Here is a 26,063-nt window from a genome sequence, read left to right as displayed (position 1 = left end):
GCAAAAGTAAAACCACGCACGGAGCGACTCTCGCCACTGCCTGCCGGCTCGACGTTCGGCGAGCGAGTGATAGCGCGGCCGACCTTCAGGTACAACGACGGCACGCAAAAACATCGTACGTCACCGCGCCGAGTGAAAAACAACAAAAAAAACGTTGAGAGTTCGTTGGCCCGCTTAATCGTCGTACGATACCGCGCCGAGTGAAAAACAACAAAACGTTGAGAATTCGTTGGCTACGCAATGGAAAATTCCGTACTTAGGTAATATTTTACATTACTTTGTTCCGTGACTGTTACTACGTTTTGTGATAATAAGCTTACTGTTTCAATGTTTAATTACCACTGGCGATTATAAGTGTAATTTTTCTTTCGTCGTAAATAAAGCGTTGAAACATGTAGGCGATATTAAAATGACGCTCCATAGACTATCGCGATCCTTTTTTCGCCTCTAAATCTTGCTAGGGATAAAACCTGAGGGAATTCTGGTATAGTGGAAAGAAAAAAAAAATGCAAAGAGTTAAACGCGGCTGTAGCTCGCTCACGACTTGTTCTTCGCTCGACGGACCGGGTTACGAGGACCATAAAGCTCAAAAGCTGAGTAACCGTGTCGCCGGCGAAGCGGACGTTTATTAGGCATCGTTCGGTCGCGCGTCCGCGGGCATTGAATAACGCTCATTGCACTTTCGTGGTCGTGAGAAAAAGGTACATCGTGGACCTGGCGAGGGACGGCGATTGCTCATCTCGCGTTTACGATTGGGAAGGAGGGCGAGGAGGAGGAGGAGGAGGAGGAGACGATTTCATTCCCGGAGCTTTTCACTGGAGCGGACTCCCTCCAGGCTCCACCGGTCCTTCTCCTCGGCGGCACAATGAGCTTTTGTTTCCATTGAAAGCGACACCGCCGTGTCTCGCTCAAGATATTAATCGGGGCGAAACTCCGGCGCGCGCGCGCGGATCAAGCCTGCATTACGGGGCGTGTGCGCGCGTAAATTACCCCGCGCGCGCTTTCGTTTCGGTAGGCCGCGTAATAATTCGGCCGCTTCGCGTTTTGTAACGCGTCAATTTTTGATGCTGCCGTCTCGGCTTCTCGCGCAAGATCTGTCACCGTCCCTCCCCCCGCCCCGCGCAAAATACACCGCCACTGTGCAGTCATTAATCATGAACAACCCCCGGTAGAATTATTCACCGGTCCCCCACCATGCGGTCGGCGAAAGCCGATCGGCGGCTGCGAAATGGATTGGTTTTAACGAGTGGCCGAGTCCTCTGTTTCGACGCGCGGTCTCGATCGTGTCAGAGAGGAAAGCGCGGGACGACGTTAATTTCGTTAATCGCGTTAATATTTGTACGAATTTCCTCCCGCAAATAACCGTATCGTGTCCCTTTGTTTGCAGGAGGGATCTCGCGGTGATCGGAAAGAGGGGGGCAAGAGGGGACGCAAGCCTGGAAGGAAGGCGGCGGACAAGGCGGACATGAAAGCTAAGCTCGGTAAGTAGCCCCGTGAGGGGTACTCGTTGACACCCCGGACATCTTCAACATTTCGCCCCCGCCGCCGTTGCGCTGGTAACGACGCGACTTCGTCGCGCGATCAATTGCTCGTCCTCGTTGCGATTAGAGTTAAAATTGTCTCGCTGTGACTGCGCTACAATGCAATTGATTGTTTTCGCAATTGGATTAGTGAAATAATTTGGAATCAGTAATTAAGTAATTATCATTAAAATCCACTAAATAATGCACAAATACGAATTGCATCGACGGTCTGGTATCGTTATTCATTAATCACTATCTAGTAATAATTATAAAATGATGCCAAGTTATTGCCTCTACTAGAATCCGGTAGTGTAACGTATGTTAATTTATTCAATCGAAATGGCGGTAAAAATTATAATTGTGCCACGACAAATGGCTGACAATTTAACTAGGATCGATTATTTTTATGATTTATTAATCGATAACAATCGAGTGTTGATTGGTATTTTAGTGTAAATTACAGGCCATTGATTAAAATGCAACAATCAATTATCGATACGATTATTTTTGCTGTCCGATACTTTAATTGGCTTTACAGACGGTGTAATAAATTATTTGGCGAACCTGTCGAACGCGTGCCGATTGATTGCAACTGGAAATTATTATTTCATTAGAATACAGATCTTCGGTGTTAGTTTGTCGGGAAGAAGTGCTTTTCGCAGAGAAAGGGCGAGGGCGAGTGGATATCGGCCGCCGGCCCGACGTTATCTACCTGGCTTCTCAACTCGTCAACGTCCTTTTAATCCGGGGTGCGAAAACTCGCGTAAAACAGAAAGATAGCGCATTCCACGAGACAATGAAACGGATGCGGCAGATATCGGCCTGCGCGCTTTACGTACTCCGGATACTCCGCGTGTCCCGCCTCTTAATTAAAACGTTCGATATTCGCGGCGAAACGGCGCGTCTTTCCCGCTGATTGCGCGACTTCCGTTTCGTTCGTCGACGCACTTCGTAAGGGCTGTACGAAACGGCCGTGCGACTCGCGAATGGTTGCACGAGCGTTTATCTCTTTCGCGAATGAATATTTATATCCAGGCCGTGCCGCGACGGTTTCTCAATACCCCCGGCGAACGAGGATTACCCCCCGGCCACGCGCTCTTACCGTACGGTTATCGTTCGGCTATTTTGCAATTCCGCCATTTCGCCGCCGCCGAGCTGCTCCTCGGGGTAACAAAGGCGGCGAGAGAATGGCGCGGGACGGAAGGAGGAGGGAAGAGCCAACCCGGCCCGCGCGCGGCTGTTGCATGGACCAGCACCGAGTAATTTCGCGGGGTTATTTCTGGAACGCGCGTGGTCCTCTCATTCGGGAACGGGGAAACTTTATAATCGCCTAGCGCGCGCTATTTCGTTCTCCCCTTTTGTTCCGCCTTCGTCGGCGCTTCTTGCTAACCGCGGATGCGGCCTCCTTTCCGGTACGCACGCCGTTCAATCCGCGCGTTCATTTCACCCGATGTTTCCTTGGATAATTCTTCGGTCGGTAGCGAAAATTTTGCGGCCAATTGTCATTCGCCTCGAGCTTAAAAATGTACGGATTGAAGATTAAGGTAAGAGTATCGATTGCCAGAGGTTTCCCTGTATCCGGACATGTAGAGGAAAGTCCTTTATTATGAGATAGGATTCTAATGTGAGATAGTGCGTTTTCAACATTCAGTCACAAATTCAATTGCAAATCTTTTTTTCGCGACGATTACACAATCTAATAGTCAATTTTTCACTAAACAGATTTCACTCCAAGGGCAAGAAATTCATGGTGGAACAAATGATGTTTATTAATTTAGCAGAAACTCCGCCATCTCATAGGTGACTAAAATTGTCTTGTTAAAATAATTTTCATTTTATTTTGGTATTCTCGTTTAATAAACAAAGTTTTATTCAAATTAAAATGATGTAGAATTATTATAAAAGCGCTTTTAATATTGTTAGCGTCCGGATATTGTTTCATCTGTAGGCTTTAACATTTTGCGCTTAAAAATTTTTATTACTATTAAAATAATTTGAACACTTTTCACGTTTTTTATGCGTCAGCAATAAGCTTTTAAACTTCATTTTACAATTCACTACGCAAATTACGAAAAACCGTGAATAATTATAAAAATGAAGCAAAGTCATACTAGCATTGTTAAATGTCTGGCTATTGGAACATTTACCTTAAATCAGATTTGCAATTTACAGCAATTGCAAAACGTTATTCTACTTTCGATTGTTTCGAGCTGACAATTTTTCTAATTTCACAAACAATTCCTTATAAAACGAATTGACTTTTAGAGGTCTACGTGAATTTAACCTATCAGTTAAAAAAAATATTAACCTGAGAAAATTATTACCCTAAGAAATTGCATTTTCACTCGCTGTCTATTCGCCGTTTTCGCTGGATCTTCCGCGCGACGGTCGATTTAGCAATTGCACCCCAGTGCGAGGATTAAAACAACCGTATTTTCCTCAGCTTGTCTCCTATCTGTCGCGAAAAAGATGTCCCGTGCACTCGCAACGACCTGCATATCGACGGAAATTGCGCGCGAGTCTTTTCCGTCGCCGTGCTTGGCCACGCGAGCGAACGAACGAATCCTCTATTTTACTCCGTACAGCTAACGGAAGCGGCTTTTATTTAAATTCGCCCGAGTTCCGCCTCGATTCGGCCCAGATGTCGGCCGTCGCAATAAGATCCTAAATGGTGCCACAAATTAACTGTGCGAGAACGCTTAATTTGCACGGCGCGCCGGTATCGATCTCCGGATGGCGCGTCAGCCCCCGTCGACGTCGACGAATCTCTTTCCGATAAAATTTATCGACTCCGAGCCGATCGAGACGCTCCACGGACTGCGAAAATTCGCCGGCGCAGCGGCTTGGCCGCCTGGCCCTTGAAGGTCCGCAACGAGACGAGTGACGTTTATTGCCGCGTAAAAGGCGGGCTCTGGCGAGCCACGTGCGATATAGCCCGTTCGCGAACCTCGATTGTGAGGAACGTTTGTTATATCCGGACGTGCGATGGTTCTCGCGAAGGAAACTTGTGAGACTATTTAACAGTTTGACAACGTGGACACTTCTATGTCCTCGACGGTTCTTCGAGTCGCGATCGAGGAGTCTTCGAAGAATCTACAAATCGAAGCTGCAAAGCTCAGAATCTCGTGCTTGAACGCGAGGCTTTTAGTCTTGTACCTTTGATCGTGTTTTAAAAATGTATCGGAGAGAAAGATGAAAGGTATTCGTATCTTGCTATTAATCTTATTTTCATTAGAAATCAACTGGGCCTATGTACTTAGCTGAGGCAACACTGATTATTCAGATATAACCTGATATCATTAAAATAATGCGCGGTTTTTACGAGACATTTCGCAACATCACATGCGCGATTTAAATAGCGGGATCTCATACATTTAATTATTTTATACCGCTTTAATTGGTATAAAGTTATATAAAATATCGAGTTAGCAATAAATAGATGGATAGACTGTGAAAAATTGGGATAAAATTGGCGTATTATACACATGAATAAGCGCAGCTAATAATTATTAGCGTGCTTTTTTTATTAGATAAATTAATTGGATTGTGTTATGGGACTCTAATGTATCGTGTATGTTTCTTTTACATATACATTTGTGATGTATTATATATTGAAAAAGTCCTGGAAAGCTGTTGCTTTCTTGCAATAATATAACATACGATATTTAATTCTGGAAAGGAATAACAAATGGGCCAAACCTCGCGCAGGCCTCGAATTTCAGTAAGATATATGCGGGGAGAAGATAGGAAGCAAAATAAAATGCTTTATTGCTACCATGTTCTACGGCGGTATCGATTTTTATTTATTATATTGCAAAAGTAATACACACAAGTATCTTCTGACTATTGTTCATGCTCTACAAATATCATGAAGAAATTCGAATAAGAATTTTATGCATATTCCCGAAATATCAGTATTTTAGTTATTATTGTTTTGTTTTCCACATTTTCTTTTTTCTATATCCACAGTAAATTCTAAAATCGATTCAACGTTTATCTCGATACAAGAAATGTGTCACCTAAATTAACGTTAATACGTTTATAACTTCATAATGTTTTCAATTGCATTCCCCCAAAATTGTATCACTGCACAAAACGTTTGGCAAATATTTATGAATTTTTCATATGAATATCAAACAATTAGTGTATCTCGTAATTAATATTCAGTCATGTTACGAGAGATTAAAATGTTCCAATAAATAACGCATTAACATGTCGAACTCACTTTTATGAGTTCGTACACGCGCATGTCCTCCTACGCGCATTAAATCGAGTAGTTATATAGAAAATTCCAGAAGTATATTTATTAATCTGCTTTGGTCTGTCCATCTTTAAGTATTGGATCTACATGAGATTTTATATGTACTTGGCTGAATTATCATTCTTGTTACTCTGAACAGTATTCTTATGTGTGCTTGCACGTAGAAACATTTTACGATACAATTTTCATAGATCCACTACTTTAATTAAAAAATTTAATTGTCACTCACCGACAGCGGTGGATTTGTACTTACATTGCGCCTGATTGATCTGCAAAATATAAACATAAAACGCAAACTATAGCAGTATTCAGAATTAATTATTGCACACGTTTGAATTCTTTGCAAAAAAAAACAGACATCTCGAGACAATTACATATTTCGTCAAGACAAATTAAACAAAATGCTAATTCGCGATTAATCTTTCTCTTAATTCTTATTTTAATCGCGTAAGCAAAGAATGTAAATTCTACAAACACTAAGTAACAAATAAGAAACAAATTACCGCGCGGTCGCTCCGGCGTCACCCGATGCCCCTCCCGGGCTGCCTCCTCTTCCTCCTCCTCTCAGATCCTTTTCGTCGCATTTGCACAACACGACACTCGCGAGAGCACGATTAATTACGATCGCGCGCGCAGTTACCGTCAGAATACAACGGACGCGCGACACTTTGCGCCGGCACTCCCGGCATTAATCGCACGCGACACGCGATTTATTGCGTTCCGATGAAAGAATTACGCGAACGGATCGCGGATGCCATCTTCTCCACACCGCGATCGAGATTTAATAATCGCACGCGCCATTCCCTTCGAACGCGCGAGTCTCGTGAAACGGCACAGCGCGAAGGTGAGAAATCAACAGATCGCGCCCATTCATTAATCGAGGATTAATAAATTCGACGGTTCTCATGTTCTCCGCGTTTTCAATTCGTCCGCATTAGGGTCCGAGCAAAAAGATTGTCGTAACCGTTTACGATTCTGCCGTAAGACTTAGTCAACGCACAAAGAATTGTCGCAGATGTATATCGCCTGGGACACGATGCGATGGGTGCAACGTACGACAATTCTTATGCGGGGTCTACAATGAGAGTCGCCGAGTCGCAGTCGTAAGAATAATCGATTGTAATTGGTCAATTCTGTCAGACACATAAGAATTAACCAATTATAGTCGACTATTCTTACGACTACGACTTTACGACTTCTGTGTAGACGAGGCTCTAGTGCGTTGATTTCCGACGCCGACTTAAGTCTTACGACAGAATCGTAAACGGTTACGACAATCTTCCTGCTCAGGCCCTTAGGCAGATTACGTTTGCATCGACACGTCTACGACTCATTGTAGACCGGGCCTGACACTTGCTCGACGAGTAAAATCTATCTAATTAAATCGAGATTATTTATATAAGTAAGACCTGTTACCATGACTACTTTTGATATTTCATTGATTAAAGATACGGCGAGACGAGCGTTTAAATTAAAACAAGTCCATTCTGGCCGCTGTCCACTTGTTAAGTCATGTCACGCCGCCGCTCGAAGACCAGTTTCGGCCGAGTTCGCCCGCGGAGACAGTAAAGAAATAAAAATAATATCGGATCTTAGAACGCGAGGATCTCGGGGGGAGGCTTTCGGAATTCAGGGATCGCGATGCTCGCGGAGAATTTTGGAATAGGAAAAGCGCACGGGAACCAACGATATGATAAAATTCTAGAACCGTGGGATTCGAGGATTTGAATATTAGAGATTTCGGATTGCAACGACGTCGTTATTTAAATCGGTTTCGCATTCCTTTCGATCTCGCTCCGACATGCGACGCGTTTATCCCCCCCCCCCTATCCCCTACGTTCGAGAACAAAATCATAGCTTGCCGTAACACACCGTCCGTCTTCGTAAAAGTTTCCGCTTTTCGCTCGCACATGCCGCGGCATTACCATGCGTCTTGCGCGTTCGGCGACATTATTAAATCGTGAATTCTTGTAGAGCTCGTGATATATATATCTGCCACTTGGCTTGCCCGTTACGTCACGACCCGACGCCGAAAACCAGAGAAATTTATATGCCCGGCGCGAATTCGGGAGCCGGGGAACTTTCCGTCTCGAGGATCGGGCCGCGCTCTGCATGCATCGATGCCTCGTATTAATATCGACCCGTGCCTTTTCTCACCCCTCGTTCGTTTGCTATTCTGTTATAGAACGAAGCCGGCAGAGTGCGAGGGAGTGCCGTGCTCGCAAGAAGCTGAGGTATCAGTACCTGGAGGAGCTCGTGGCCGACCGGGAAAAGGCGGTGATTGCACTGCGGAAGGAGCTCGAGATGGTGAGTCGTACCCTTCCATAAACGAACGAACGAGAACGGAGTGTTCCTAGGGAAGAATCTAGGATTGTCTCCTTTAGAGATAAATACGGCTTGCTATCGCGATAAGTTGCGTACCGTGAATGAAATAACAAACGAATTGCCGCTCGTATTAATAAATTTATAAATTTATACGAGTATTCTATAATAATTCGCGGAGGGTGAAGATACGCCGTTCCTTGTAAAACTTAAATGCAGTTTTTTTTTCACGACGACGATTTTCACTTTTACATTTTGAAATTTCCCTCGTAACAACAGTCCTCAGATTTTACAAGGAATGGCACCGCAACACTTTCTGCGGCGTACTATATATTTATTAATTACTGTGTTTACAAGACATGAAATATATCTGAAAATTAATTTACGTCTTAATTTTCGATTATATTTCTGCCGAGTGAAATAAAAACAAAGCTGTAATACAGAAGGAAGGACTCTTCCTTTTTTTAATAGAAAAATATGTGCCTTAAAGTTCCTTGAATTAGTTGTATCTCGAACGTAAAGCAAAGCAAATTCTTCGGAAGCTGGAGAACCTCGTAACTTTTTCTTTTCCATCGTCTCCCTTATCGTCTTCCTTAAACCTTCCCTCGAAGTGCAAACCAAGTTACTCGCAAAAGTGTAAAGTTCTTGGCGGAATACAAAGGTTCGCTCTTTAGCAATGCGACTAGGAGTATTATTCGCATCTTCATTGTTTTGCTCTCGCAGAGAAGCACTCGTATTCGTTACAATTATTTGAGTACCTGACGCGATCGCTTGGCGGTGAATTTTTATTCTCGCGGGCGGGAACTATTTCGCACGAATAATTCCCGTGGTTTTATATGAAAATTGTCGTTCTTTCTTCGCGCGATTACCGAAATGAATCTGGAAATTCAACGACGGAACAATGGATTGGTACACGGTAAAGGCCGGCTAAGGCAGAAAGAACTAAAATTAAAATGTTACCGTGTAAATGGTAGGGGCATCTACATTGTTTTGTGTTGCAGCGTTCTCTACGGTTGCTGCACAAAACGCATAGAGTTGTCTCCACTACTTATCGTACCAATGCGGGTATGACAATCACAGATATATTGTCCAAAATATTACTATTTACTGGGGTTGTACCAACCCTAATTAGACATGTGGTAACCATATCGGTCTCTCCGTGTAGAGGTCTCGCTAAAAAGTTGGAAATGAAAAATTATTTGCTTGTCGAGTACTAATTGGCTTTCGGTTGTCTCGTCTTCCTACGCCGTACGGAATATTCGTTAACGAGGTGTTCTGCGAATCTTTGACATTGATGCTTCGGAGTCCTGTATCGATCGAGTCGAGTACCGCGGGTAAGAGGAGTTGTTGAAAAATCCCGACAAGTCCGGCGTTCCTGCGTATCCGCGCGGGGCTGTTTCCAAAATCCTCCTGATTCCACCGAAGATCTCCAGCGCACGACGGTTTAGCGCGCGAACAATAGCGGACCGTGGGCGAGAGACGGAACTCACGTACTTTACACACCACCGTTTGTTATTTTTCTGCAGTATCGTCAGTGGACTCAGGATTTGGACGCCGGTCAAGTCCCCGATGGACTTCAGGCGATGCTGGAGGAATTCGGCTCGCTGAAGCGGGAACAATCCAGCGGCAACTAAGCGGCCAAGGAGGCGAGGAATAAGGAAGTCACGTGGATCGAGCCGTTCCATTTATCTTGTTCCTCTGATCGAACCCCCTTCTCTCCCACCTTGGTAGTCAAGCTTTCTTTCCCGTCTTCTCTTATCTCCCTTTCTCTTTTACTGTTCCTCGAGGCAATAGGGAATAATTGGCTGGCGAATCTAAAATTTTCTCTTCACGTCGGTCGTTTCTATACTGATCCGCCGAACGAACCGCGATAAGTGGATCTCTTCCGGCCTTTTCGAGAATACGTTTCTTATGCGAATAGTGAAATTCTTTCCTCTCCCTCCTCCCTCGTTCCTCCCCCGAACGGCGGGATTGTTATCCCCGATTACCTCGTTACCTCACCGTGTTACCTTTTTTTTTACGTACATTTTGTTATCGCGACTCTCGTTACGTTGACACATATTTTTTATTCTTATTAATTAATTAAGGACCTCGGTCGGTTGTCTGCGGTCTCACGCTTGGAATGTGTACCTCCCACGCATTGTTTGTTGCGATCTAAGGAAGTAATTATAGATATATTACTGTTAACGCCTCGAAGGGGAAAGACGCTCGTTGTATATCAAAGTCTACACTCAGTATTGTCTGTTCGAAGGGCGTCGTTGCGGGATTTCCCCGTTGACCGTTTACTGTTTCGTTTCCACTTTGTCAGCACGCGGTACTCACGTACTGCCGAGAAATCCATCGTTTTGTACAAATTGCAGGCGCCATTACGAAAGTTGATTCATATATGTGTACGGAAGAGTCTGATAGTCAAATAAAACCAATATTTTTCGATGAAAAATAGACCTGTTGACGCTCAACGTCCCTTTCCCGAGTTTCCCATGTGAGAATTTAACGTAAAAACAATTCTCTGATCCTTTCAATTACTTAAAAAGCGCACTTGCGCCACGTAAGGATCGAGTAGCGGACCGTGAAGTCTTGTTTTCGCTCGTCAACTTAACTTACGTGGATTTGCTGACGACAATGATTCCATCTAAACAAAACTGTGTTATAATCCGAGTCGAAATCTTGGCCCTATGTTGAACCTTTCATTCTATTGCATAGTAGGACCTAAGACAGTAAAAGAGGTCGAACTGCAAGTACAAAATTTACTTCTACTTTCAAACTGATAGTGTCGGAAATTTCTACTTTTGCCAATTTAGCATTAAAGTAGGTCCTTTTAAGTAGAAACAAGAGTAAAGTTTTAGAATTAAAGATCCTGTGTTTGAAATCTTTTTCTTCCGGCACGCGCGCGAGAAATCCACCGGCGTGATTCGAAATCGCATTTTGGACACCGCCACGTCGCGACTCCGCGCAACGTGCACATTTTGACGTCGAGTATCGAGCCACGAAATCTCCGTTCCCGTTTACGTAGATTGCGAATGCGCCCGTAGACGATATCATCTTTTGCGCTCGCCCGACGGGCCCGCTGAAAAGAAGGAAAAAAATGACGAATCCGATACATCGCCGTTATCGCGATTACATTCGGAAATTTGAAACGAATTTTGTTACGCAATTTGGCTCCAAGCTTTTAATCAACTCGAGCGGTAACGAGCGAGCTTAACGTCGCCGTGTAGCAATAATTGCGACGATAACGATGTTATAAACGTTGGCATCGATTGAACTGGACGTCACGAATGAGAGCGTAATCCCTGTACGGAGCGCGCTGATTTAATGATATTTTTTATTCTTCGATCCCTCGGCGAATTGCTGATTTTTTGTTTGCTCGCTCGGTAGCTTATGGACGATAAGTGTGTCAGAGTGGTTTATTCAGACACTTAACTTAGCGATGTATTTCGCTCGTTACTGCAAATGTCCCGAGGTGACTTTTGCACGCGAGACGTACTGTTTTTCGAGAAGCGGCCATTGGTAACGAGCGAAATGGCTGGTAACGTGCAAATCGCGAGGATAAAATTGGTCCTTTTAAGTGAGAGCTAAAGTAAATTTTTAGACACAATTTGGAATAATTAAATCGCCAGTGATTAGTTAACAATTAGGTTGAGTAATCCGACACACTTGAAAAGGGCCGAAATGTTGTGTGACGATAAAGGATATTTTCCTGTAGCCAGTTGTGTTGTGGATGACTCAACGTAATTGTAAATTTTTAGAATTAAAGATTCAAGGAAGGAGTAAAAACATATAATGTCATCAAAGTAAAAAGTGTCAAAGTAATACCAAAATTTCGACTCGGGTCAATGGTCGAATTGGTGAGACGCAGCTCGGATAAAATTTTGCCCAAACATCATCGTCGCTCGTAAATCACCGTCTCGGCACAATGCACAACGCGGAATCAGACTTTATCTTCCTATTAAGAAAGACATATCGATTTCACTCACGTTTCACGCACGCGAAACGTAGGAAAATCCTTGCCGGAGTATAAAGCGGAAGTGGAGAGGAAGAAAAAAGGGGGAAGAGGAGAAAACTCGTCGTTTTTCTCGCCGTGGTCTCGCAAATAAATCAGCGTGTTACGCGGAGTGTAAAGTTGAAATATTGCTCCGTAAATATCAAATTGTACTAAAGTACCGGGCAAAGAACCGAGCGTTTCGCATTGTTATTAAGCTTGCTGCATAGTAGGTACATAATGTACTTCCTGGCGCGATGGCCTTAGTTGTGACAGTGTCCGGAGATGATATATTTTACACGTTGTGTGCCCGAGTGCAAAATAACCATCTTCTGGATCTAAGAGACGTTGCGCGAGTCGATTCGAGCCTGACAAATTATCTCGTGTAATAATGTCTATCTACTAACGCTGCAACGCTCAAACTAAATTCAAGTTTCAGTGAAATGTGTGCGTTTTTTTTTTCATTGTTCTCTCCGACCAAATAAACTGTTAAGTAACTGTTATATAACTAGACGTGTGCATTAACTGGAGTTGTACATTTTATACCGTACGGCTCGCGTTACATTTGTAGAATTAAAGAGATATGAAGATCTTTCTCGCGTCGGGCGCATAATTGCCTAGCATTTCCCGCGTTGTTCTCGGATCTCGCTCGAGGTTAATTCGGGGGTCCAGCCGTAGGTGTTCCGCGAGAGGCATTAGCGCGGATCGTAAAAAGCTAACGATGTGCCCCCGTGTATGCCTGTCTTTCGCGCCGGCAGTTAACGATACGCAATTGCATGCGTCATAAACCGCGGACATTCAATTTCGTTGCCGCGGAAAACGCGTGTTCTTGCCGGACGGACGGATGGACGGGCGGGTGGACAGATGAACGGACGTGTCGGGCGCAGAGTTCATAAAGTGTAGCGTTGTGGCGTGAAAAAAAATAGCGGCCACGTTTGGGGACCCGGAAATAAGGAGAAAAAATATAGCCTATCCGGCGGGAGCGAGGAAATACTTGCGGCTCTCTCGACCCCGGGACTCGCCCGCCGCCGCTCGGAATTTATTCCGATAGCCCGAAAATCTTTTTGGTCTTTTTCCCGGTCGGGCGCAACGTGTAATAATGAGCCGTGAGATGCTCCGTCGCGTTTGCAGCGTATTCCGCGCGATTCGCGCCTTGAATTTTGATTCTGTAATTGATTTTCAGAATCGATCTCTAGAATTTCCTCTGGTGAAAATGTCGGTCCGATGCTTTCAAGCCGCGAATTGGGAGAAACAATTTTTGGAAATCTAAATTTCAAATATAATTGCTATCTATTTAAAGTTTATGTCTTCAAAAATACTGCTGCTAATTTTGAATGAGAGCATTGCATTCTAAAAAATATGTAAAGCTAAATGTTTACGATAAATAGATTCTCTCGATATTTTCACTAACTGTAAGAAAGGACGGACTCCAAATCATCCTCGCGATAAACTCTTAAATCTAGGAGCGACGGTATCGTCAATTCATTAATCCATCGATAGGTTTGTCTTATTAACGAGATCGCGGTAGACGTATAGTCGATAAAGCGGGAAAGAGAAGAATAAGTAAACGGAAGCTATTTTCCGAAGTGAGCGACGCGCAAAGCCCGAGAACGTGAGCTGAGAAACGAGAAGAAGCTCCATCTCCGCGTCTCTCTTACCTTTTTCTTCTTTTATTTGCCCGAAGAAATGTGCCTTCGAAGGAATGATACGCGCGAGTATTATCGCGTCGCTGCGTTATTCTAAAATAGCATTACGCGTAAGCAGATCACGACATCCAATCTATGATTTCTTATAATGTTCCATTTTTTCGCGGGGATATTACAAAGAGCGCGGTGCGCGGGATACGAGTCATTCGCGTGTTGAAAAATGGAGATTATTATTTATCTGCACGGAGAGAATTTCCTTTAAAATTTACCCGGAAAATTATGTAATCGTGGAACAGCCCGGCATTTCAAGCAATTTTATGAGAGTTTTTTGAAATTTTACTATACATTTCGCTAGTAATTGTACTTACAAATTTTACTAGTGAAAATATGGTAAAATTTCAAAAAACTCCTGAGATTCTTCAAAATGCCATGTCCCACGATCACATGATTTTCAGGATAAATTCAGAGAAAATCTCTCTGCGTAGGACGAGTTAAAATCTAAAATATAATCCGTTTTTAGAACAGCTTCGAGAAACAGCGTAATTGATTGGCGCAGCTTGTATCCGAGTAATAATCTACCTTCCTAGACGGTGCGATTAGCGTTCGTAAATATTGTTCAGATTCCCTCTACTTCTTTGTAAGGAAATTTTACCCAAAAATTTCAGATAGGCCATTTCCCGATGTCGAAGGGATCGAGATGTGTTCCGCATGCATCTATCTTCGTATACCGTGAAAAATTGACGCTTCCCACATATATATCAAAGTGTCAATCGTGTCGCGGAAGATATATCTCTAGACTGAATTTATTTTTTCCAAATGTTGCCGAAGATAAAGTTCTTTTTTTTTTCTACCGGCAAATAAACGGGCTTGTTCGTGCTCGTGTTGCTGATCCGTTAAAAACGTTTCCCCACGATACGTTCTGCTCGAAGAGCGCAAACATCCACAATCTATCGTGTATAAATATCTACAATGGAAATGTACGCGTCATTATTTATGGAATACATACACGTCACAAATTATGTATGGAGTTATATAGGCTTAGAAGTTGCTGTCTCTCTTACGGGGGTGGACTCTTGTGTCGGAGTGATCGAGGAAATAAAGCAGCGACGTTTACGAATACGCGATCATACGTGATGTCTCATCTTTTGAATAGCAAAGATCGCGTTGAATAATTAAATAGGCTGGTGTATATACAGCATATTTTAAAATTCGTCGAGCCTAGTTCCGCTGAAATTTCGCATCGACTTTTAATATATGGAGATTTTAATTGGATTTAATATTGAAAATATGTGACGTTGGAAAACCAAGTTACCCGAGGCTATTCATAAAACTCGTTTTATAATTCTTGAAACATGGGCACTTCATCTTTTCTTTATGATTTAATCTAGATATATTACTTTGGTAAAGAGTCTCCACGAGCAAAGTTGAATTGTACATCGATCGGTCTTTCATTTCTAATTCTTGATGAATAAAACGCGCGTTTTCTCTCCTAGGATGAACGTTACGATAGGCCGAATGAGATAAAGTCGAGATCGCGTTATGCTACAGCATTGAGGACGAGTCAGATCTGTACGATTTGGTCTCTACATCTTATTGCGATAACCAACAGCGGTTATGTACATTGCGGGACGAAGGATCTCGGCAGGACCGAGCAATCAAGGTTTACGATTGACCGAATCGTAAACCTGCTCCCACCGCGACGAGGTACGATTCCTTGATCGTATAAGCCGAATTCCGAGCCAGTGTTGGCCAAATTCCATAGAAATGCGGCATTAATTCCATCGCCGCCGCTTCGCAGAGCGAACAGGTTCGCCGGTATCTCACGATGCCACCTCGAGGCACTGTAGAGATTCAAGACTCATATTTGTATCGCGCACAAGTCCGAAATTTCGGAGAGATATACTTGATCCACCTAAGGAGAGAAACTAGCTGATCTTAGTTCACCTTAGGCGCTTTCTGCGCGCTCAAGTGCTTCAAACAGAGCGCATTGGTTAACCAGTGAAACTATTGTGTAACGAATCTTCGCTGCGTAGTAATTCCGTTATTAAGTTCGCAATTTTAACAAACCAGGCTCATCCATTTGTACGTGGAAAGTATTGTACATTTTTTAAACGTAGATAACTTTGAGATATATTCTCGTATGAAACAGGATTGCATAATAATTCTAATAACTTTGCGTTCACGTAAATAGTTACTCGGGTAATTTGTTTCTATCTAAATCACTTCTATGTAAATATAATAATGATTCATTACTTTATCGGAAATTATTTATGTGCTATTTGAATGTCTTAGGTCCTATATCCAATACTATATAATAGAATGAAAGGTTCAACATAGGGCCAAAATTTCGACTCGGGTAATTATACGGATTTTCGGCGAATGATCTTTTGATACAATTATTCTCTTCCGTCAGTGAAGAGCAAAATAACAGTTAAATTAAACTATTCATTACGTTGCAAGTAGAGGAAATCTTTAATGCGAATGTGCCACTCTAAACTTACTTCTGTTAAGAGTAATAGCTCGAGCATGTAAGTAAAATAATGCATTGCGCGCGTTTTCTTCTCCCTCACAGCCGCTCAGTCTCGCGCTCTCTATGTACACAGGGGATGCGCGGCTAGAGAATTTTCTTAACTTCAGGACCTCTTTTTACTCCGCGCCTCGCGCTCACTTTGCGGAGCACTCAGGAATATCGTTCGCGAACTTTTTGCGAAATCCAACAAATTCCGCCGGGGGAATGTGCGAGCGGGCCGAGTGAGTAACGCCGTCAGGCGTTTCTTAAAACGGCCGCGAGGTATAACTCGACGGTTTCATATTATACGTTCCCGGTCCCGTATTAAGGGATGAAATTTATAGGTCGAGTTTCCACAGTAAACTTAGCCGATATCTCGCCGGGAGGCGAAACAAAGAGCGGGCTCTCTCGAAGGCAGCCTCTCTTCTCGGCAGCGGCCTCTTCGTTTCCGTCACCTTCCGCAACGCTCCTTCGCTCTGCACAGCTAGTTTTCCCTTCTCCTTTTTATATCTCCTCCTCCCCTGCCGTCGTTCGTGTCCTCTCCATGTTTCCGCGGCGGGGTGTCGGCCAAACGACGGCGAGAAAAAGCTGAGAACGGCTGCGAGGTGAACGACGAGAAAAGCGGGCGGCAAGACGAGGGGGGTTGAGATAGGGGGTGGGTCGTAACGGCGCGAGGTAGACATTGGAAAGCGGGGAAAAAAGTAGTTGCTTCCGAGACGTGGCTGTGGGTTGCGCGAAGAAACTGGTCGTCCATTCAGCCCCACAGTCCGACGGTGGAAAGAAGCTTAAATGGTTTTTCCATGGTCGAATCCGGATCTAAACGTGTCGAAACTTTTTAACGAGCTCGTTAGGGTTCCGGGAATGACCGGGAAATTAATTATCCTTGAAAGCCGTCCGCTCATCTATGGACGTACGACGCTCCCGCTCTCTTTTTTCCAACCCTCCTCGCCGCTCTCGCTCGGTGAATCTACACGTGAATCCGCTCGATGATCAGTTTCGTCGATTTTTTGTTTGTTTCCTATGGAAGAACGTAAATTAGTTTCCCTTTGTGCGACTATGATCCGAGGAAATTAAATCCGTTTAGGATTGAAATCATAAAAACGATAAATTATTGATATTAATTTTATACGCGAGGCTCTCGCGGTGTACATGAATATTAGACTTGGCTTCTGCGTTTGAGCCGCGTGAATTTTTTATCCGATTCCTGGAACCAGATAAAGAATTTATGCGGCTCAGATGCGGAAGTTATAATTAATAACATAATTTTATATCTTTGTGAAATATATGAGATTTAAGTACGCACGTTCGTTACCGAATACCTATTTTTTCAATTGATTATCACGAAATGTGATATTTCCACGATCTCAATCTTTCGATCTGATTTACTTCGATATTCTTACTCTTCTAGGCAAATATAACTTTCACAAGATCTCGCGACCCATCGCGATAAATTCAGGCTACAAATTATGAATTGTACTTACCGAGATGTGGGGGAGAAGGACCGAAATAAATGAGGACTCGGTCGCTTTTGCAACGACGGCGTCCGATTTGCCGTGGAGATTTATTTTAGATACCAGTAACTTTCGAAACCTTATAGGATATTAGTTACGAGACTCGCGTCCCGTCGATCCCGTTCCGCTCGCGTGAGAATGATCGTTAAAATTAGCCGAACGAGGTTCCGCGCGAGGGACCGACTCGATCAACTCTCGATTGTATCGTGTTGCACTTCAACAATAGAAATAAACGACGTAATCTGAAATTTTCAACATTTCCGCGTGCCCTTTGCGGGGCGTAACATCGCCCGGTAAAAACGTAATGAAATTTCTGTCCTCTATTCCGGATAAAAACGTAACTCGCAAATGCGTTTCCGACACATTTTTCGCTATTTTTTTTGTTAAACGATTCGCGTCGAAATAGAATTTGCCACGCAATGGAGAATTAACGACCATATCGTCGTGGCACAAGGGAAATCGATGCGTTCATTCGAGGCTCCGATGTAATCACCGAGCTCTCCGCTATGATGAAATTTTGGTGCAAAACAGTTTATGCGAGAGCAGAGCCGCGGCGCGAGATAAAAATACCTTGCGACTCGTCGGAAATCGCGCGTACGGCGGTGCGGTATTGGCCGCGGTATAGGAATTAAAAAAGTTCATTCGTTCAATTCGCGACACGCGCCGACGTATACGCGCGATATACGGCGACGTCAACTTCGATCGTGCAAAATCGTAGGAAAGGCTTATTACATTTTATCGAGCAACGTGCCCGCCGACGTTGGTCGACGCCGCTGCAGAGTCGCTTCCGCGATTAGCCCCAACTCGTGGCTCCCCGATGATCGCGATTTGGTCAAGCCCACCATCTGGAATCGCGGCCGGCGAGGTCGAGAGGTCGGGTTTGGAGAGTAAAATGGAAAAAAAAAACAGACAGTTACAATCGAGACACGTAAATTTTTAGCTACCCATCGACTTGGCGCGCGCTCTTTGCGTCTAGATTAAAAAGGATCGAGGACACTCGGTGACCTGGTTCTCCGATCCAACATGGCCGGCTTGACGTGCTGGAGGAATAATATGTTTTTCGACTTCAGGTACCATATGTACAGGTTCACACACGCACGCAAAGCACTCGTATCTCTCTCTCTCTCTCGTACACGATTTTACATTCTCAACGGTCGTCCACTCGCACTCGAATAATCGACAAAACTGTACGGTTTCGTCGTAAGTAATCGGTCGTGATGTATACGTAGCATAATTATTGACTAGGACAGTGTTTTTTTTTCTTGGTTCCGGCTTCGACGAGGAAATCGCTGAGTACAAATTTTTAACATCGAGTATGCCCGTGGCTAAATTGTTAAACGTTTATACAAACGCGTTGGTCTTCGTATCGCAGTGATAAGGTGTACGTTTCCGCCTCGTTATCGCGCCAATTTCGAACGTTTCGCCCGTCGCTTTTAGTCATTTCCCAGCCGCATTAACAGCTCGACTAACAGCCAATCGGCTCTCTTTTACCAGCGGGGCACGCGAGACACGCTTTCTCGCTTGACTATCGCATGACGAGTGTACGTATCAGTACCGCAGCACTGTAATTGGATACCATGGTGGTTTTCAATCGTTTTACGCGCAAAATCCTGCACTCTTATTTGCGAAAATTTGTCCAAAGTTGAATTCCGACTGTAGCGGACCGGGGGCGTTTGCTCTTTGACGCAAATAGGCATTAAATTAAATAATTTAAATGAGCAGGCGAGCGATTACGATGGACAAGAACAGCAATTTGAGTTACTGTAAAGCTTGCACGTTGGTGTTATCGAGCGCACTTAGCGTAATTCTGCATGCATTTCATCATACAGCACACATTTGATTTTGCTTCTAGGGGTAAGTAATTAAATTGTACAATGGCCTCGCCAATAGCCCGTTCGAGTAATCAATAGCACTACAATAGCACTACTCGCGGGTAGTTTCGAATTAATGGGCCATCGCTTCATTAATACACGACGCACCGTTATTATTGCTTATTATCGATTAGACTGCGGACACGGTTAATAAATACGACGATATCTTTTCAAACGCGAGGCAAAGTCGGTCGGGTTCAAATCAAATTTCCTCAATGGCATTCCCCAGTCTCTGCGCAGACGTAGAAGCGATTAGGCACAATTGATCAATCAGCTGCTGCAATTTTCCTCCCCCCCCCCCCGAGAGACGTCAGGCTGTCGGAACATTTGTCGCGGAGCGTCGTCGTCCGGAATATCGCCGCGGCGACGGTAATAACGCGCAATAAGAGAAGCTCGCGTATAATATATAAACATAGATTACGCATACACATATTACATGCAACAGATACGCTGAGACAATTATAATTTCACTCGCGTCAGGCGGGTCGAGCGACGGGAGCTAAAAGCGACGGGAGGTGAAACGAGCGAGTCAGACGTTACTTCGTCTCCAGGAATAACGCGCCTGGTCGACCCAACTGCAATTTTTATTCACGGCGTCGTGCCTTTAGTCGCGGCACCGACGTTCCACTGACCGCCCCGATATCCTTCGCGAACGCTCGCATCTCGTGGCTCCGGCGGAAATCGAGTTTATCTACCTACTTACGTACAAAGATGAGAAGCATGGGTAACGTCGAGAGGGATCGAAAGAGAGAGAGAGAGAGAGAGAGAGAGAGAGGAGGAGAACGTGTGCATATCTACGTGTCGTCTCTGGGCGAGACGCGGGTTCGCGAACTTGGGGGTAAAGTTGTAAAGGGTGAGTTTTACTCCCGCTGGGGCAGTGAACCTTTGCCTTCCGTTCTCTGTCCTTCTATTTGCCCCCCCCTTCTCTCTCTCTCTCTTTCTCTCCCAGGATTTATCTCTCCGTTTCGATCACTCGGCCGTTTGCGGGTTACGTTGCGCGGCGTTCGCCAGGAGGATTCCGACAGTTTAAGGCGCCATCAGACGCTTTATGTTGTAACGGCAGTAATCGCGGCCGATTATATCCTCCTGCGGGATCTCCTCCTCCAGCGGCTCCATACCCTCCGCGGCCAGGTTGTCGCGAATCTGCACACACACACAGAGAATACTGCGATGTAGTAAATGTGATTTATCGACTGCTAAAGCGCGGCTTACGCTGATTTATACGTTTAGCCCTTTGATACGCGTCGCGCCATAGTCGTCGAGCTGGCGTCCAGGCGCTCGTGGACGCGATACGACCGATCATAGTCCATAGCCGTCGATCACCCGTCCGTAATCCGCGTACGTATGTACCTGCGCGTCCGCGGGTCGCAAGTGGACGAGCGTAGTGACCCACGCCGCTGGGCGCGGTGCTCCTGAACTCCGGAAATACGGAGGCTCTCGAGACGCGCGTAAGAAGATTAAATTGCTCGTATCGGTGCGCAGATCGATACGTTTACAAAGCGCGCCGACGGGCGCGCTTGAAAGAGCCCGGCCCTCCCCATTTTTCTCCGGTGCATTCCGGCGGCTCCGTGGAAAAAAGGCCGATGAATTTTGACGCCGCGCCGAGTTTCTGAGACCCACCCGGGGGCGAGGGGGGACGCGGTGAAGATGGAAGACCCGCGCGCGCCTCGCGAATGTTCTCAGGAAAAATCGCGCCCGGCGCGATTGCCGTTGTAGGGGATGAAATAAAAAGATCTCCGAGTCTCCCCCCGTCCACCCACCTACCCCTCGGAACGAGCGTCCATGAAAGGCGAGGACGGGGGAGGCGCGCGGGGGAAAAAAGATCGGCGCGGTGTACGTATTTCACACGGGCATGCACGGCGCCCATCAATTTTCGGCGAAGCCCATTAACCTCCCGCGGGCTTTGCCCGAAAACGAAGCTTTCGACGGCGGACGAACGCGTCAGCGACGCGACGCAACGCTCGCGACACGCCGCCCCTATTCCGCGTGATGACGAAAAATCGCCGCAATGTACGCGCGAATCGAAAGTCGCTATCTCCGGAGGAGATTAACGCATTTGTAAAGTCCGCCGCATCGACAGCGAATTCACGCGGGTGCCAGCGATAAAATGAGATCGATGACAGGGGAGTTAAAAAAAAAAAGAGGGAAACTTCGGACCTCGAACGAGGTTTCGTTATTCGCTGCGTACTCGCTCTCTTCTAGACTAATTATAGGGAGTTTCGTTGTACTTTGGTGATTGATAGGCTTGAATAGATGTTGCCCTCGTTAATTAAACAGATTGAAAGTACGCTGCATCTGGAATATGCAAAGAAGAGATGGAAAGAAATGAATGTTTCATATAGAAGAGAGGCGTAAAAAATGTCATTACATTTGAGATCCTGCGCTTTTCCCGCGGTGCTCCGAGGAGTGAGGTTTTTTTTCTCTTTACGGCGCGGAGAAACAGAGAGGAGAGCTCTCCTGATTTGTGCGGAAATAATTTATCGATACAGCGTCAGGATGTAAAAAGCTTTTATTGACTTGGAAATGCCGGCCACGTTTTTTTCCCCGCGCCTTGTAAAATTTATCTCGCTTTCATAAAGTAAGAAAACGACGTTCTCCTATGTCGAGGTCGATCCCGGAATACATATTAGGACGGCCGGGCGTAAATTTCACTCTCGCCCCGAAATCCACCCGCAGTTTTTCAATTAAACGAGCGTCACAGGAAACGGCGTTTTATCACAAATATTTACGCCGCGTAGACGCAACTGCAATTTTTCGGTCATTACCTGCGCAGCGAAAACCCAATACTGCGAGCGGAAGAGCATACACGGCTATTGTCTGGAAGGCCAGAGAAATCTGCCTACGATAATTCCTGTTTAGGTAAAAGAACGGTCGCGAGGCTTTGTCAACTTTTCCTCTTATCGATATAGAAATACGAAATGCTTAAGAAATACCACGATAATTTTGATACCATCTGAGGCGAACATTGCATTAATTGGCTTATTTCTCTCTCCCTCTCTTCTCTCTCTTTCTCCTTTTAATGTATTTTAATGTAACGCACAATTGAGAAGCGATTTAGAAAAATAACGTAACGCATCACGTGCTGCGTTAGACATTTATATGCGTCATTTTTGTTCAACACTCGACACGTAAACCCCGCGTATGTAAAGCTTCATTTTGCCGCCCCGCTGAATTTCCAATTAAACGAATACAGAGAGCGATGGCGGCGCGCATCTCCGGCTAGGAGACAACGCAGAAAAGGAAATGAAAGGGTGATATAGGAGAACGTCGACAGTCTAATCAAATCCGCCTTTATTGTCGCTTTCGTGCCTCGGGCGCGTAACGTTACGGCACTTGCGGTATAAATGCCAGCAATACGGACGTCTCGCAGGTGTAATATCCTCCTCTTCGCCAATTTCTCCATGCATTCCGCTTTAAAACTGATATTTTTTTTCCCCGAAATATCATAGACGAAGAAAGGTGACTGAGAGATTAAGAGTTAATGAACGTTGACGAGTTTTCTTCATAAATGTACACAGACTCTCTCGTTACTGTTCATATTTTCTTCAATTGGAGAGAGAACTGCACGAAGATGAAAGCTGTACATTTTTATTCGAAAGTTTTTACAATTGAATACTGCAAAACGAAAATTATTCCTCAACTTTAACATTTGAAGTATTCATAGAAGGGGTTCAGAGCCTACGCAATTGTAGCGTAAAATAAAGTTTAATTAAAATAGAAAATGAATGGACATTTCGGTCCTAACTGAACCAATTTTTAGTATAGAGGAAAGGATATAAATTAGCGCGTGATAGGTAACAGAATACAATTAATACGAGAAATTACGCAGTCAATAATATAAAATATGAAAAAATGGAACGGTCATACATAAAACGCGACGCAAGAGATGGAAATAAATAAAAGAAAAATTAGTGCCATGTGAAATAGAAAAGGAAAAGAGATACCTACTTAAGATCGTGTTGAACATTTGCTGAGTGGCGTTACCGAAATGAGGAGTAAAGGAGGAATAAATTGAGAGGAAGGAGAAGGGGATAACGAAATTAATGTGAGGGGAGAGGAAGCAAGTTCAAAATAGGATATTCAACTGCCGGCAGATCTGTATCTGTCTGTTTATTAATGGGAGCAATTTCGCGTTTAATATGTACCATAACATTCAAATTTAATACCTGTAACATTGAGTTTGGTACTGGTAAAAAATTAAATTTGTGATGCACATGATACCATAATTTATGCACTTTCAGAAAATATTTTCACGTGCAAGAGCACACGTTAAATATAAGCTTACGTTATTAATGGATCTGAGTCTTTATGTGTCAACGTCTCGTTACGATTCATATCCTCGTTGGAATTCAATTTCACAGAAAGCTCTCGGTTTCTCTTTTAAAAATCAAGCACCACGAACGAGAATTGTTTTTAAATTATTGCGACCGAGTGCGGTTGCTCGAAACCGATACGCCGTTTCAATATGTACGTGAAAAATTATACTCCGGGACATATCAAATTATAATGTAATATATCATGTTACATTATCTGTAAATATATTTACTATGTAATATTTATAGTTATGTATCTCGATCGCAGTTTCGTGTTTCTCGAAAACAGATACTTTGTCGGACGATAGTGCACCGAGATAGTGCATCATACCTGTACTTGCACCGAGACGCGCTCTACATGCCTCGACATTTACGAGACGTAAAGGTTGTTTCGACGAGATAAAATACGGATGATATGATTACGGAATTTGGACCGAGCGTTTCCCGCAAAGTTTTGCAGCGGCCGAACATCGGTACGATAGCAGGCCGATAATGGCACGGTATGCGCGGATGCTAATTGCATTATTGCGTGCGGCACGTTGATGACTGTTCATCAGTGGCTCCGCTAATGGAAGGAATTTGATAATGATAGGGAAAAATCTTGAGAAAAAGATCGAAACTCAATTCCGCTTTCCAAGTAAATCCATGCGTTCATTCGTGTTAGATCGTGTGTTAGCACATTCTTGGCACAACTGGTGGTGTAATGTTATCAATGTTCCTGCAGTTGCTTTGGAACGAAAACGATCCTCGTAATTTCTTCTAATTTCTATAAAATTACTTTTCTCTTAAGTAAAAAAATTATTACCAAAAGGGCGTGATTCTAAATTTATTATTGGTATAATTAAAGCGTCACTTCTATCCGCTTTCCAAGTAAATCCCTGTTGCATTCATTCGTGTTAGATCGTACATTAGTACGTTCTTGGCACAACTGGTGGTGTAATGTTATCAATGTTTCTGCAGTTGCTTCAGGACGATCCTCGTAATTTCTTCTAATTTCTATAAAATTACTTTTCTTTCAAGTAAACAAATAATTATTAAAAGCGATTGTAAATTTATTATTGGCATAATTAAAGCGTCATTTCTATCGTTTCTATTCCTCCGTTTCTGTTTCTATTTCTGTAACAATGCAGAGGCAAAGATCTTCACTGTACGCAAAAGCGCATGTTTATAAAGGAAAGGAAAACACAGCACACACACGGTGTAAACCTCTTTCGCAACATTTTTGAAATAAATCCCTTAGAGGGATTTATTTCAGGGAGAAATACGCGGAAGAGAGAAATATGCGGATCACAGTTATTACAATTTATCTTAAAGAACAAAGAGAGGAGTAAATGGAAAAAGGAGCCCGAGACATAAGCGTGTTTCGAAGTGGCGCGGCGATTTACATAATACGAGTGCGCACGACACTGATTGCATTACGCCCCAGGAATTTGCACGACTGTTTCCGGACGACTCCTTACGGCGAGCGTTTGTCGGGAGGGGGTGTAGTAGTCGCGGTCTTACGAAACAGTATCAAAGTTCCTTCGGATTCCGTTCCTCTCGTGCGAGGAACAATGGCGGAATTGAATTTCAAGGTAACGTAATCGCCACCGTTTTGTTCGCCCGGCGCCGTACCGTAGGCACGACCATTATTTCAGCAATTACGACGTTTCTCGCCTGCTGCGTAACCCGGTCCACACCGTAAACGACGGTTGGGGCGGCGGAAAACGGCGATGAGGTGGGTTGGAATTGCTCAAAGGATTTGCCCTCCGCCCTCATCGCGATGAGAAAAGCGAGAGGCGCAAGTGTGTACGCACGCGTGTGTATGCGCGCGCGTCTCAGGTAAGAAGGCGCCGACTTCTCCGCGAATTCGCGGCGAGTTGCCGTCTCCCGAGCCGAGGGAACTGGAAGGAAATTCATAAGCGCGGAAATTCCACGTGACTCGCGCTACAAATTATCCCCGGCGTGGAGAGTCGCATTTTCATATTCCGATAATCAAATAATACTCTCCGCGGCCGGGCCTGGGAAATTGCGCCCGTCGAGTTGGATTGGAATAATTTAAAACGGCACGGAGGGGAGGCGCGCTCAACGTGTAATACGCGTCCATTAGGCTTCCATTGTGCCGTCCCGCGCGGCTTCCCCGTCGCGT

The 26,063-nt window shown here is 44.4% G+C and overlaps 2 protein-coding genes across 3 annotated transcripts in view; one reads left to right on the top strand and one right to left on the bottom strand.

The window, feature by feature from the left end:
- Positions 1-10,546, top strand: part of LOC105562136 (cAMP-responsive element-binding protein-like 2) — a 30,704-nt gene extending 20,158 nt beyond the window's left edge. For both annotated transcript variants that reach the window (XM_012012700.1, XM_012012701.1), the window contains exons 2-4: positions 1,388-1,481; positions 7,970-8,091; positions 9,633-10,546. In XM_012012700.1, coding sequence (XP_011868090.1) covers positions 1,388-1,481; positions 7,970-8,091; positions 9,633-9,740 — 324 coding nt within the window. In that variant the 3' untranslated portion in view covers positions 9,741-10,546. The remainder of the gene's footprint in view (positions 1-1,387; positions 1,482-7,969; positions 8,092-9,632) is intronic.
- A 7,220-nt stretch (positions 10,547-17,766) lies between these two features.
- LOC105562135 (dipeptidase 1) overlaps positions 17,767-26,063 on the bottom strand; it is an 85,424-nt gene continuing 77,127 nt past the window's right edge. Inside the window, exon 10 of the mRNA XM_012012699.1 lies at positions 17,767-20,765. Coding sequence (XP_011868089.1) covers positions 20,649-20,765 — 117 coding nt within the window. The 3' untranslated portion in view covers positions 17,767-20,648. The remainder of the gene's footprint in view (positions 20,766-26,063) is intronic.

The sequence above is a fragment of the Vollenhovia emeryi genome, unplaced genomic scaffold (genome assembly GCF_000949405.1).
Source record: "Vollenhovia emeryi isolate VEMERY1.0 unplaced genomic scaffold, V.emery_V1.0 DF939194.1, whole genome shotgun sequence".
Classification (NCBI taxonomy): domain Eukaryota; kingdom Metazoa; phylum Arthropoda; class Insecta; order Hymenoptera; family Formicidae; genus Vollenhovia; species Vollenhovia emeryi.
This window is presented reverse-complemented; position numbering and strand designations above follow the sequence as displayed.